This window comes from Asparagus officinalis, chromosome 8, assembly GCF_001876935.1.
Source record: "Asparagus officinalis chromosome 8, Aspof.V1, whole genome shotgun sequence".
NCBI lineage: Eukaryota > Viridiplantae > Streptophyta > Magnoliopsida > Asparagales > Asparagaceae > Asparagus > Asparagus officinalis.
In genome coordinates, this window is record NC_033801.1 from 19,943,652 (window position 1) to 19,954,239 (window position 10,588).

At 40.5% G+C, this 10,588-nt stretch overlaps 1 protein-coding gene across 7 annotated transcripts; it reads left to right on the plus strand.

Annotated features, from left to right (window-relative positions):
* Nucleotides 431–9,596, plus strand: LOC109822506 (ruBisCO large subunit-binding protein subunit beta, chloroplastic-like). 7 transcript variants are annotated; one of them, XM_020388715.1, is made up of 8 exons: nucleotides 432–642; nucleotides 1,297–1,358; nucleotides 2,670–2,727; nucleotides 3,229–3,292; nucleotides 3,483–3,537; nucleotides 8,913–8,965; nucleotides 9,106–9,176; nucleotides 9,286–9,596. In XM_020388715.1, exons 3-8 carry the CDS (start codon nucleotides 2,679–2,681, stop codon nucleotides 9,297–9,299), a joined length of 306 nt encoding a protein of 101 aa, XP_020244304.1. In that variant the 5' UTR covers nucleotides 432–642; nucleotides 1,297–1,358; nucleotides 2,670–2,678; the 3' UTR covers nucleotides 9,300–9,596. The 7 variants fall into 7 exon arrangements, 3 of the variants coding, with proteins under 3 accessions (XP_020244307.1, XP_020244304.1, XP_020244305.1); XM_020388718.1 differs by lacking the exons at nucleotides 2,670–2,727; nucleotides 3,229–3,292 and having other exon boundaries at nucleotides 431–642; XM_020388716.1 differs by lacking the exons at nucleotides 432–642; nucleotides 1,297–1,358; nucleotides 2,670–2,727; nucleotides 3,229–3,292 and adding an exon at nucleotides 1,365–2,333 and having other exon boundaries at nucleotides 3,391–3,537.

Below are 10,588 nucleotides of genomic sequence, written 5' to 3' on the forward strand. Positions count from 1 at the left end.
TTTATTTTCCAAAACTAATAATAAAATCAATACAAAATTTTCTGAGAAATTGATTATTTTTTTTAAGAAATAAATCTAGTCATATAAATTCATGGTGATGGTCCAGCAACATCATTCACTAGTAAAAAGTGGTCCAGCCCCAACGGGTGGAACTAACTGTTGGGGCTGGTAGCACATGCCCCAACGGGTGTAACCGTTGGGGCAAATGTTTTTACCCTAAACGCAAATCAGAGGAAAATTTCCCTCCATTTATTTTCGCGAAAATTAAAAAAACAAAACAAACACCCCCAAACTGGCCCCGTTCTCTCTCTCTCCCACATAAAAAAACCCCAAACCCTTGTTCCCCGCCACCAACTCTAAACTCGCCGCCCCTGGAGGTCGCTGGCGGAGGTCGTCGCCGTCCCTGGAGTTCGCCCCGTTCTCTCTTTCTCTCACACATCAAAAAACCCCCGTCGAAGGTCGTCGCCGCCCCTAGAGGTTGCCGTCGCCGTCGATCCCTTCATTTTCCCCGCGCCGTCGACCCTGCAGTTTTCCGCGCCGTCGACCCCGTGCCTCTCCTACTCAAATCTGACCTCGCCGCCGCCGTGGACTTACTCTGTTAGTCTTGAGTGTGTGAAGACCAAACCTGAAGAAGAAATCAAGATGCTGTGGAGAAATCAGGAAAAGAATCAGAAAAACCAGAAAAACTGGCATAAGTCGACTCATGCACTGTGCACGAGTCGACTTACGATCTGCAGCCGAATTGTGATTTTAGCCTCTGTCAAGTCGACTTAGCATGACTGTTAAGTCGACTTATGGCAAGTCGACTTAACAGTCTGTTAAGTCGACTTATGAAGTGTTCTCCAGTTGTTGATTTTCTCTCTGTCAAGTCGACTTGTGAGCTCTGTTAAGTCGACTTACGACGGGTTTTTTGCATACGCAGGTTTCCTATTTGCAGTCTGATTGGGGTTTTGTTTTGATATAAATAGGGAAACGATTTGTGAGGGTTTTTTATCAGAGATTGAGGAATCTTTTGAGCATTGTGAGAGGGAGATATTGTGAGCAAGGTGAGATCTTTGGTTGAGGGTTAGTTTGAGAGAATTTGTGTGATTGTAACCCTTTGTACTCTCCTTGATTTAGTGAAATCTCCCCATCCTCTCCCCGTGGACGTAGGCAAATTGCCGAACCACGTATATCTCTGTGTTTGGATTGATTTGGCTTTATTGGTTGGATTTGTGCAAGAGTTTGTCTTTCTTCTACTCGTGATCACAGGTTCGTTGTGAGTTCGTGCAAGGCTTCCGCAAAGGCGCGCGACAGATGCCAGAAAAATCCCAGTTCGGTCGACCTCTCCAAATCGGACCTCGCCGCCGTGGACAGAGGTAAGATTCAATTCTCCACTTGCTGAAATTAAAGTAACATCCATTTACTCTCATATTTGCCATATTAATTACAAAATCCCAATAAATAGAAGCATGAAGAGACTTAGAAACCCTAATAGAGAAATTATTATTCTTGATTCAACTAATATAATTGAGCATTAGACTTCTAATTTTGTTCTCAGTTCCAATTTTACTGAATTGAAATGAGTTTCATTTCCAATTTTTGTTCTCAGTTCCAATTTTGTTCTCAGTTCTCAATTCCTATGAGTTTCAGTGAAACAAACTGCCCCTTATTCTATTCATGCCCAGCTACTAAGGATGTTTGAAACTTCTTTCAACCATGTTTTCTTTCTGTGCATTGCCTTGGTTCTTTTCAACTATTGCTCGAATCTAATGGAGAAGTCATACTTGATTATAAGCTTTGGAAATTATGGAAAGTGTTATTTCCTTCTCTCGTTGGTGCCTGTGGAGAGTAAGAAATAATCCTATTATTAATTGAGAGCAATTTATAGCGCAAAGGATAACATCATGGCTTATTTCATCCTGTTCTGGATAAGTAGTTCGAGCAAGAAGCAAGTATATGAGTTGTGGAATGTTGCTAGAGTAGGGAATAGAAGCACTACTGCAAAGGAAGGAAAACGATGGAGAGAGAGAAATTTTTTGATGTTAATTAGTTGAATTCTTTATGCTTTAATAATAAAAAGCAAGGTTTCATTAACTGTAGTCAAAAGGCAACTATGTTGTTAGACAATTGAAATTATTCACCACTGGCCATAATTTAGATGGAAGCAGAAGAGGGCCCAGTAGATTAAGTTTGACAGTATTGTTTTACATGGTTTCAATCTAATAGATTTGTGTTATCTCTAAATTTTGTGTGTTCAACACGTGTACATGATTTCTATTTTTGATTAACTCTTTGTTCTTTCCCAAGTTTGTTTAAAACTTATTTATCATCAATAATTGCATGACAACTTATACACAGCATATATAATACCTCAATGTTAGGTACATAACGACTTTGCTTGTTTCAATATTATCACTTTGGTGAAAAGATTTAACTCATTTATGTACATAACGATAATGTTTGCACTCAAAGAATGCCCCAATTCCTGTTCTTGTGGATGTCCATGCAATAAGCAAGTAATTGTATATATAGTAATTGTCACTAAAGAAGACACTTGCCTTTATATATTCACAAAAGAAGAAACTCGAGAGATTTGTGCATCTTGCATGGGCATATATAGTTTAAGTTGTTCTGCTTCTTTTTTTATCTGGGACCTTTCTCGTCTGTTAAATTTACTATCTGAACAGGTTTATTACATGATGGATCTCAACAACGATGGTCAACTACTAAACTTCTCAGGCTGTGGTAAGGCAACAAGTCCTACGCATATTTGTAGCTTTAGTTATGATTTTTCATCCTGTAATTCATATGGGGACTGTGAGATGAAGGAGGATCTTATTCACAGAATCCAACCAGGATTGTTAAAATGTTATTTCTAGATTGTCATGTGATCATAGGATATCCATGAATGTTGCAGGGTGAATTCTGTAAGAAGCCTGTGAAACCAGTAATGCCTTATGGTTGGAACTTTGGGCAATAAAATCCAACATGTTCAAAAATAGCGCATATGAAAAATGAGAACTCTCAGATGGATATACAGAAATGCCCCTAGAAATAAAAATAAGAAATAAGTGCCTTCACAACCATGCATTGATAATTTAAATAATGAAATGCCCTTTAATATAGTAGGATGGAAGAAAAGAATTCATGTAGTGAAAGCTAAAGTTTGGGGCATAGTCTTGGTTGTAGTGTTATCATTATTTTCATTTTCAAGATTATTTGACAGTTTTGTTTTGTGTGTTCCAGGAAACAAGTTAAACTGCAACCATCCTGTTGTTATGGAACTTATACTCAACAGTTTGAGACATTGGTATTATCTTATGTTACTGAGTCTTCTCTTGGCACTTATGCCACTTTTATCTTTATCCTTACATTTCATCATATAATTAACTTATGCTTCTTCTAACTTCCATATTGCATACACTCACCCTGATGGTTATTTTGTGCTTGATAACGGTTCTCGAATACCATGTGGATGGTTTCCGCTTTGATCTTGCAAGTGTTCTTTGTCGGGGGACAGATGGGACTCCTCTGAATGCACCCCCACTTATAAAGGTAACTTTAAATTTCTAATTAATAATAATTCTGTTCTTAATCACTTTTGTATGTTGTATGCTCTAGGCTGGAGCCTTATGATAGAGGATTATGAAAGGTAATAGCTTCCTTTTTCCTCTTTGTCTCACACTTCCCCATCTGTATTCTGCTTTCTATCCATAAGGACATGTAAAACACGGTCATTTCTTATTTTCAGTCTCGCTATGTTCAGATTATAGTGGATATGCTATGGTTTGGTGATGGTACAACTTAGATGTTGATATTCAAAGCATAATCTCGTACTGAAAAATTTCCTGTATGATACCTTATTAATATTTTTGCCATAACTTTCTCCAAGAATATCCCTTTTAAGTGAAATTTTTATTTTTAAATCTATACTTATGCACCTTTCTGTTAAACTTGGTTAGGCAAATTTAGATATCATTTGCTATCTAGAATGCTTAGTAGAAGTGGATGTATGTGTGTAATATAGACTGCTTGAGACATGGTCACTACAGAGAGCATAACTCTAAATTTATATCTTGCATGCATTAAATTATTGTTATTACTGAAACTAAACCCATATGAGTTTCTTTTGAATATATATCGGGTCATTTTTTATATTGTTTGCTATCTCTAATTTATGATCAAATCCTTCTTATGTGCATTGGAATTTGTGTGATAGTGCTGTGGAGAAGAATTGGAAAAAGCAGATTTTTGGTCATAAGTCGACTCATGCACAGGCATAAGTCGACTTATGGTAAGTCGACTTATGTTGGTGCATGAGTCGACTTACGTTCTGCTCTGGATTGTTGGTTTTTTGCTCTGCCAAGTCGACTTATCAGGTCTGATAAGTCGACTTATGATCTCTTCTCCAGTTGCTGTTTTTCGCTCTGCCAAGTCGACTTATGCAGACTGATAAGTCGACTTATGACGGGTTTTTTGGAAAGTTCAGGTTCCTATTTGCAGTCTGTTTGGGTTTCTGTTTTGGTATAAATACCAATACGATTTGAGGGTTTTGTGGGGAGAGTTTTGGGGTTTTGGAGCACAGAAAAAGAGAGATCTTTCTGAGCTATTTGTTAGGGTTATTGGTTGAGAGATTGAGAGATTTGTTGGTGAGATTAGTTGGTTCGTTTGAGCGATTTGTAATCTCAATTTGTACTCTCCTTCTCTATTAGTGAAAACCCACCCCCTTCTTGCCCCGTGGACGTAGGCAATTTGCCGAACCACGTAAAACCTTGGTGTTTGTGTTTTGTTTGGTCTTTCTCTCGGCGTTCGTTGGTTTGGTTTCTCAAAGCATCAGTCACAACAAGTGGTATCAGAGCACGGGCAACGCTTGGGCTATTTGGAGGAGTAGATCGCTTTGGAAGTTCATCTAGGGCTTCGTTTGGTGATAAAGGTGGGATCTTTTTTTGTAAAAATCTCGTCTTTTTCAGTTTGGATCTATTTCTCGTTTGTTTCCGCATTGGTTTGGTGGTGCCTTGAGGATTATGGCCGAGAAAGAAGGAGTTGTGGGCAGTACTTCCGGCGTGAAGACCGTCCAAAGCTTGAATATCCACTCAATGAAGATTGATGTGGAAAAGTTCAATGGCACAAACAATTTTGGACTTTGGCGATGCGAAGTCATGGATGCGCTCAACGCGCAAAATTTGGAAGATACGTTGGAGTTGGACGGGAAACCGGACAACATTGATGAGAAGGTTTGGAAAAAGATGAATCGAACGGCGTGTGGTGTGATTAGGTCTTGTCTCACTCAAGATCTAAAGTATGATGTGATCAATGAGACTTCTGCAAAGAAGATTTGGGAGATCCTTGAGAGCAAGTATTTGACCAAGAGTGTGGAGAATCGCTTGCATTTGAAGAGGAGGCTTTACCGCTTCCAGTTGAAGAAAGGAACCTCCATTGGTGATCACATGAACCACTACACGAAGCTTCTTGCGGATTTGGCGAATGTGGATGTTAAGATTGAAGATGAGGACAAGGCGTTGTTGCTATTGAGTTCCTTGCCTGACGAGGAATATGAGACCTTCGTTCTTACTCTTATTAATGGGAAGGCATCTCTTTCGTATAGTGAGGTCACCGCTGCACTTGTGAATTATCAGCTTCGAAAGAAGGATAAGGAGACTTCGTTTGAGCCGGTAGCGGGGGCGTTGGTCGCAAGAGCAAAGGGTCCAAACCGTAGTGGGAGGTCGCAGTCTAGAGGGGCACATCTTGGAGTTCGTAAGAATCAATGTGCCTTTTGCAAAGAAGATGGACATTGGAAAGCCGATTGCCCAAAGTTAGTTGATCGAGCCGGGAAGAATAAGGGAAAAGCTATTCAAGCTTCAGAGGCGAATGTTGTCAAGGCTAGTGGCAACGATTCAGATTCGGATTCTTCGGGCTACTCGTTATCTGCACTGCCGTCAGTTTGTGTTGCCTACTCTACAGAGTGGATATTGGATTCGGGTGCTACATACCACATTTGCCCTAGGAGGGATTGGTTCTCCAGCTTTCAGGAGTTGGAAAGAGGGGATTTCGTGCTCATGGGGAATGATCACAAATGCTCTATTGGTGGTATTGGTACTGTTCGGATCAGGATGAGTGACGGGGTGATTCGGGAGTTGGTTGGAGTGAGGTTCGTTCCTCAGTTGAAGAAGAACATCATTTCACTTGGAGCTTTGGAGGCAGCTGGCTATAGGGTGACCTTGGCGGATGCACGCTTGAAGGTTACATTTGGGTCCATGATTGTGATGAAGGGCGTCAGAAGAAGAAATTTGTATTATTTGCACGGAAGCACGGTGATTGATAGGGAAATGACGACTTCATCAGATTCGGCTAGACTGTGGCATTGTTTGGTGCTGGGGTATATGATTGGTAATACCGTGCATTGGTTGTTGAGGAGTGCTATGACCTGCAGATTGAAGTCCTGTGAGCACATTAGGATGAGCGAGACCGTGGTGGAGTTTGGCACTTCTATCCATCGAGCGAGGGGTCTTTTTGGAGGTGTTCAGTCAGGCATTTGGGGGCCTTCCAAGGAGGCATCATTGGGAGGTAATCGTATCTTGGTTTCCACAGTTGGTGATTGTTCTAGGCATTATTGGGTCGCGACCAGTTCCCGTTGGTGTAAAGTCCTAGAAGTCAACAACAATTGGAAGAAGTGTATTGGCAGAAAGGTAACTCATTGTTTCAGCTTTGGTAGGGGTCCTTTCTTGCGTTGGTGCCGAGCTCACGGCAATAGGAGACACTTCATTGGTGTGGAGACTTTGGGGCGACGAGATGAGATGACAGTTTCGATGGGTCGTTCCTTTCTGGAGGAGGATCGGCGTTTGATGTCGAGCATTGGCATTGGTGTGCGGGCTTCGACATATTTGGGTCATCTTATGCATAGGTCGCCGACTGCTGCTTTAGGAGTTATTAGATCTGGTGGAGCTGCTTCAGATTTTGGGTCGCGTCGGATATTTGGATACCCAGCATTTGGTCACATCGTGGATGTGAGATTGGATCCGATTGCGCGTTTGGGGTTCGGAGGCTCAGTTGATTATCGTTTGGGAGCTTCTGATTTTGTTCTGAGCAGGTATGTCACTTTTGACTCTCGGCAGGTGGAGAGTGTTGATCAGGTCATTTGGATATCGCAGCAGGTGGAGAGTGATGCTACTCCACGTTGGGTGGAGATTACTCCACATACTCCAGATCATACTGCGTCATTTGGGATTCCAGCTAAGGTGACACAGGTTGGAGATCATTTGGTTTTGGATGCAGATGATGGATTGGTTTTGGATTCAGTTGCAGCTGGTAGATATAGTTTGGATATGGCCATTGGTTTACCTCAGGTGGAGGTGTTTGATTTGTCTCAATTTGGGGTCATTGGGAATACTATCAGTTGCAGATCGTTTGGTGATATTGGAGAAGAGTTGCAGACTTTTCTATTTGATTGAGGGCCTTTGGAGGCCGTTTGGGTGAACTACGTGAAGGCTTGATTCCTTGGGCAAAGGATACGTAGGCAGTCATTTTGATGCAGCCGATTTGGTGAGCGACATCGACATTTGGGGTGAGTGTTCACACTCTCATTTGGGTCTCAGCATGTGAGGCATTTGTTTGGTTGGTGTCGGCTCAGTTTTGGGAAAACTTCGCCGAGGTGGAGAATTGTGGAGAAGAATTGGAAAAAGCAGATTTTTGGTCATAAGTCGACTCATGCACAGGCATAAGTCGACTTATGGTAAGTCGACTTATGTTGGTGCATGAGTCGACTTACGTTCTGCTCTGGATTGTTGGTTTTTTGCTCTGCCAAGTCGACTTATCAGGTCTGATAAGTCGACTTATGATCTCTTCTCCAGTTGCTGTTTTTCGCTCTGCCAAGTCGACTTATGCAGACTGATAAGTCGACTTATGACGGGTTTTTTGGAAAGTTCAGGTTCCTATTTGCAGTCTGTTTGGGTTTCTGTTTTGGTATAAATACCAATACGATTTGAGGGTTTTGTGGGGAGAGTTTTGGGGTTTTGGAGCACAGAAAAAGAGAGATCTTTCTGAGCTATTTGTTAGGGTTATTGGTTGAGAGATTGAGAGATTTGTTGGTGAGATTAGTTGGTTCGTTTGAGCGATTTGTAATCTCAATTTGTACTCTCCTTCTCTATTAGTGAAAACCCACCCCCTTCTTGCCCCGTGGACGTAGGCAATTTGCCGAACCACGTAAAACCTTGGTGTTTGTGTTTTGTTTGGTCTTTCTCTCGGCGTTCGTTGGTTTGGTTTCTCAAAGCATCAGTCACAACAAGTGCTCCATAACACCCATGCACTAGACCTCCATACCTTTTAGTTGATTCCAATTTTATCCAATACTATGATTATTTACTAGTTTGAACTTGCGATTTAATTCAATGTACGTGTACATGATATACAATCTACCCCTTGGGAGTGTTTTGCATGTATCTCAATTTCTGATTTTGTTTGAGTGAAGAAAATTTTATAATTTAGGAGTAGCTTTGTTGAGTTATCTATATCATGATTATGGTTATATTTTGATTATGAATTATACGTGAAAGAGTTAGTAAGATGAGGGAGTAATTTATGTTCTCGATATGAACCTGAAATCCTGACCCTTTTGTGTTTTGTATAGTATAACTCTTTTTAAAAAGCCTGCAAGCATGAATTTCTTTTTTTCCAAAAAGCAGACTTGTATGGAAACATTTTCAACTTTGCTGCACTAATTTTGGATTTTATTTGGCACCTTATTTATTCACTTAAATTTGCTATATTGTCTGCAGTTGTAGTTTATATATGTCCTGCATGTTCTATGTATAACTTGAGTTATGCGCATTAGTTCATGTTGAAATATTTGTATGAAAATATGTCTGATAATGAGCACAAACAAGTTATCACTGAAAGGGGCATTGATCTATACATTGAAATACATTGAAATCCAGGTGGTAAGATGTTGCTTGGAGCATGCTGCGTCAGTTGCGAAAACGTTCTTAACATCAGATGTAAATCCAGGTGGTAAGATGTTGCTTGGAGCATGCTGCGTCAGTTGCGAAAACGTTCTTAACATCAGATGTTGTGGTGGTTGATATCAAGGAGCCTGAGCAATGCTGCGTCAGTTGCGAAAACGTTCTTAACATCAGATGTTGTGGTGGTTGATATCAAGGAGCCTGAGCATATACCTGCAAGGAACCCAATGGACAACTCAGGTGCTATGTGCTATGCAATCTCAGAAAAATATTTAAACTTGTGGTAGCTTTATTTTCTAGCAATATTTCACCTTTTTTTTTCTTGAAAAAACTTTTTGTGTCCTAGCAGGCTATGGCTACTAGTGATTTCCGATGGGAGAGGCAGGAAGGAACATGATCTCAGTACAAGGAGTCTTCCATGCTTGTTTCGTTGTTGATGCCATCAAAACTTATTTTTGTACGTGCAATATTTATTTGTTAGGCATTGGGAAAGGTTAGCGCTAAATGTTCGAGGTTAGATTATTGTCCCAGCAATTTAGGTTTCTCTACGGCAATAGTTTCTGTTCAATGTTCTTAAGAACCAACTTTTGTTCACTGTAATGACGCAATGAGTTCCTCTTGATTCTGAGTTTTCTATCCATATTGCGGTGTTTTGTTTTAGAGATTTTCGCAATTGTTGTTATGATGCTCACTAGTAGCTGATGACTGGTTACCATGATGAATCCAATACCGTCTCTATGTGCGTCTTGATGAATCCAATACTGTCTCTATATGTATCTCCATTGTCTACTTCAAATTTTCAGTGGGGTATTTTACGAAATCTACCCTCAATTTGGATTCCCAACAGTCTGTATACAACTACTACATGTGTCGTTTCAACCGTTGGTGCTTATATCTGCACCAACGGTTGAAACCGTTGGTGTTGTTATTTGTACCAACAGTTTCAACCGTTGGTGCAGGGTTTTTTATATTTTAAGAATTAAAATTGAAAAAATATCAGCACCAACGGTTGGAACCGTTGGTGCTGCTAAAACAACCGTTGGGGCAAATGCCCCAACGCAATTTGTCCCAACGGGTGATTTTTTTGCCCCAACGGTTTAAACCGTTGGGGTCACTATCAGCCCCAACGGTTTGAACCGTTGGGGCTGACCTATTTTGTACTAGTGATTGAGGAGGTTTATGGGATGTACACCACCACAGCCCATGATCAAGGCACCATCTTATTTGATGCATATCATTTTCTCAAACATCGACATTAGATATCTATAGTCGATATTAGTTTCCTCCAACCTCCCGTGCATGCATATACTGTATATATATCAATAGTAGATATTAGTTTCCTCCAACCTCCCACGCATATACTGTATATATGTTGCATACTTGAGCTTAAATATCTCTCTCTGCATACTTGAGCTTAAAAATCTCCCTCTCTCTCAAGTTAAATGATGAACTTTGAAATCACACTCGTCATTTTGGTCATTGTGAGTTCTTACGGAGTCATAATACGTAGTGTGAAATTATTGAAGTATCAATTTCACAAGAAATATCACATAGGATGTACGAATTCTCTTCATCAGCTAGCCGTGCTAGAAGACCTTTAATAGTACGACCTATGCAACAACAATAATAATAATTATAAAATGGGGGGAAAA

Excerpts from the sequence above, each read along its gene's own strand:
- LOC109822506 (XM_020388715.1), top strand. The coding sequence starts at position 2,679 with ATGATGGATCTCAACAACGATGGTCAACTACTAAACTTCTCAGGCTGT. Across the intron at positions 2,728-3,228 it reads ACTAAACTTCTCAGGCTGTG|GAAACAAGTTAAACTGCAAC; the intron begins GTAAGGCAACAA and ends TGTGTGTTCCAG. Across the intron at positions 3,293-3,482 it reads CTCAACAGTTTGAGACATTG|TGTTCTTTGTCGGGGGACAG; the intron begins GTATTATCTTAT and ends TGATCTTGCAAG.